The sequence below is a fragment of the Orycteropus afer genome, unplaced genomic scaffold, assembly GCF_000298275.1.
Source record: "Orycteropus afer afer isolate SDZICR_OR568_19922 unplaced genomic scaffold, OryAfe1.0 scaffold00008, whole genome shotgun sequence".
Classification (NCBI taxonomy): Eukaryota; Metazoa; Chordata; class Mammalia; order Tubulidentata; family Orycteropodidae; genus Orycteropus; species Orycteropus afer.
The window spans coordinates 11,087,621-11,091,342 of record NW_006921595.1 but is presented as its reverse complement, the minus strand read 5'-3'; the positions used below and the strand labels follow the sequence as shown (position 1 = coordinate 11,091,342).

At 33.7% G+C, this 3,722-nt stretch overlaps 1 protein-coding gene across 1 annotated transcript in view; it reads left to right on the top strand.

The window, feature by feature from the left end:
* Window positions 1-995: 995 nt before the first annotated feature.
* Window positions 996-3,722, top strand: part of PALS2 (protein associated with LIN7 2, MAGUK family member) — an 81,901-nt gene continuing 79,174 nt past the window's right edge. Inside the window, exon 1 of the mRNA XM_042781586.1 lies at window positions 996-1,112. Within this exon, the coding sequence (XP_042637520.1) occupies window positions 996-1,112 (117 nt within the window). The remainder of the gene's footprint in view (window positions 1,113-3,722) is intronic.

Below are 3,722 nucleotides of genomic sequence, written 5' to 3'. Positions count from 1 at the left end.
GTTTCCAAGGCAGTATCTCTACAGAAATAGATTGCCAGTATTCCTTCTGAGGAGTGGCTGGTGGGTTTTAACCGCCAGCCTTTTGATTAGCAGTCAAATGCCTTAGGCACTACGCCACCAGAGATTTTAGTTGTCCATCATTAAGTATGATATTAGCTGTGAGTATTTCATAGATGTACTTTATTATGTTTAACATTTTTTCTATTCCTGGTCTTTTTGTTTTTGTTATAAAGGATGTTGGATTTTGTCAAATGCTTTTTCTGCATGTATTGATTTATGTTTTTTGTTCTTTATGTTATTAATACAGTGGATTACATTTGTTGATTTTTATATTTTGAACTAACCCTGTGTTCATGGGATAAATCCTACTTGATTATGGTTTATAATCCTTTTTGTATGTTGCTGAATTCAGTTTGCTAATATTCGGGTAAGGATTTTTGCATCTGTATTATTAAGGGATACTGACTTTACTTTCCTTTTCTGTGATGTCCTTGTCTGGTTATGATACTGATATCATAGAAGGAATGGGGAAGTTTACTGTCATCTGTTTTTTGTTTTTTTTTTGAAGAAGAAGAATTTGTGAAGAATTGGTGTTAATTGTTCTTTAAACATTTGGTAGAATTCACCCATGAAGTCATCTGGTCCTACACTTGTTGTGGAAAGTTTTATGACTACAAATTCGATCTCTTTATTTGTTATATGTCTATTCAGTTTTTCTGTTTCTTCTTGAGCGGTGTTTGTAAATTTTAAAAATATAAGGCCAATTGTACAGTTATAAGTATAATGTAGTCCAACAAAGCCCCAAACTGAGTATAAAAACTTATCCTGCTACTAATACATGGGAAGTCAATTTGAAACCTATACCTATTTAGCAATTCCATGTTTAAAATGTGATTTTTCAAGAGAATGTTAATGTCTTTTATTTGTACTGTTTTATAGCCATAGTGGCATGGAATTAATTTTTTTTTTTTTGGATTGCTTTTATCTCAGCAGCAATGCAGCAAGTGTTGGATAACCTTACGGAACTGCCCTCATCTACAGGAACAGAAGAAATAGACCTAATTTTCCTCAAGGGGATTATGGAGAATCCTATTGTCAAATCACTTGCTAAGGTAATAATTTATTTATAAGATTACGGAATTGTTTTTAAAAATTATCTTTGCAGAGGTCTCTTTCAGATATTACTATTTTAGAATTTGCTTGATATACCATACACTTAGCAAATGAGAGCATTTACACATAAGAAAATCTTAACATACATCAATATTAGACCACTTTTATATTTAAAGCTGACTTTAAATATAGGATTAAATGATTCTTACTTTTGACCTAACACCTTTAAGGTTTTAGAAATCATAACTGCATAGTCCTGATTTAACAGAGCTTTTGATAAAGATCCTGTTCCTTCTCAAAAACAGCAGTGCATACTGATTTTTTCCTGTTAATGTTAGACTATGTGTTTGTTTTTCATATAAATTCTTGACTTCCTGTGATCAATACTTTTAAAAGTATTGTTTTTTTATATGGGCACTCTGGTGGTGTAGTGCCTAAGGCATTTGACTGCTAACCAGAAGGCTGGTGGTTCAAACTCACCAGCCACTCCTCAGAAGAAAAATTGGGCAATCTAGTTCTGTAGTGATACCGCCTGGGAAACCCAAGGAGGGGTTGCTGAGTCAGATCCAACTTGATGGCAGTGAGTTTGGTTTTGGTAACCCTGATATTTTAAGTCTATTTCTGTAATTAACTCTGTAACTTCTTCTTAACTCGTTGGATAAATCAACTTTTATAACCACTATTTTGTGCAGGCCCATTATACTAATAGTATTTTCTGTAATAACAAACATCACTAAAGGTTAGTGTATTAACTACGTTACAAACAGGGTTGTAAAGATTTGGTTTTCTAAATCAAGGCTTCAGTTGCTTGAAAATATGGTCCCCAAGTGCTGACAGATCACTTTGCTAAAAGTTAGTAGGCAGATTTGGCAACCACTAAGATGTGATCACCAAATGCATGAAGAAGAAAAAGAAAAGGCCCATACAGACAACTCCAGTGATTGTTCCAAAAGCAATCTTGTTGTTTTTGGAATACCGGTGGCATAGCTTCCAGCATCACAGCAACATGTAAGCCACCAGTCTGACAAACTGACCAATGAGTGGTGGAATTTTTTTTTTTTTTTAATGTAGATATGTTTCTTCATACATACATAAATACATTAAACAAATACAGAAATCATAAAAATTTTCTCTGATGAAAAAGAATTGAATGACATTGACATTTTGTCAGTTACACTTGTGGAAGGTTCTAAATCACCTAGATTATCCCTGGGAATGGGGATGGCATTTCTAGTCAAAAAATTAGTGAGTTGTCTGTATGGGCCTTTTCTTTTTTTTCTTCATGTATTTGGTGATCACACGTCAGTGGTTGCCAAATCTGCCTATTGACTTTTAGCAAAGTGATCCGTCAGCACTTGGACCCATGTTTTCAAGTGAAGCCTTGATTTAGAAAACTAAATCTTTACAGCAGTGTTTTGAACAGTAGATCATAAAATTGAACATCTGGAAGTGAACGTCTAAGAATGATAACATCAGCAAATTAGGCACTGTAACACTGTTTGTAGAACATATTTCTAATGATAAAATGTATGCCCAAAAAAGAAAAAAAGATGGTTGTAAATGCAGTTTGTGGCAACTTAAATACATCCTAAATTGGGGACTACCTACATTCCGTATTGAGAGCTGTAGTCTTTGACTTTCATCAGTGTTTTAAGTCATCTTCATTTTTTGGTAAGCAAGATTGTTAATGAATCTTCTGCTATCTTGATGCTATGTTCTTTTTCATATAGTCTGGCTTCTCAGATTATTTGTTAAGCATACAGATTAAATAAAGTGAAAGGATAAAGTTTTGTATCACACAGAATCCCGTTGTTCTATTTGAATCACTCTGCCTCTTGATCCATGTACATGTTCTGGATGGGCATAATGTAAGTGTTCTGAAATTCCCATTCTTCACTGCTATCTATTATTTGTAATGATACACACAGTTGAATGCTTTTGCATATTGATAAAATACAGGTAAACATCTTTCTAATATTTTCTGCTTTTTTTGCCAACATCCCTCTGACAATCAATAGAGATGATATCCTTTATTCCACATCCTCTTCTGAATCTAGCTTGAACTTCTGTCAGTTCCTGTCAATGTGTGGCTACAGTCATTTTTAAATTGTCTTCAGAATGTTGCTGAATTCTGCAATAATATAATTCTGTAATAATAAATGATATTAATAATATTGTTAGATGACTTTCTTGTTCATTTAATCACCTTGTTTTTTTTTACATTTGATTCCATATCAGTATCTTCATTCTTTATAAAGGCTGTATAATAGTCCATTTTATGAATTTGCCACAATTTTTCAGTCAGCCTTCTGATAGACATTTAGATGGTTTTTCCTTATGAACCATACAGAATATATGTATAGGATGAATTTTCAGAAGAATTGCTGGGATTTTGGTAGATACTGTCAGATTTCTCTCCAGTGTATATTCCCACCAGCTTTGTATGAGAGTACCCTTCTTCTCCTACATTCCTACCAACATGCTGTTATCAGACATTTTATCTGTGCCAGTCTGTTTGTTTGCCGGGAATGACAGTTTGAAAAGGAATGGTGTGGCATTCATCATCACAAAGGAGGTTTCAAGATCTGTCCTGAAGTACAATGCTGTCA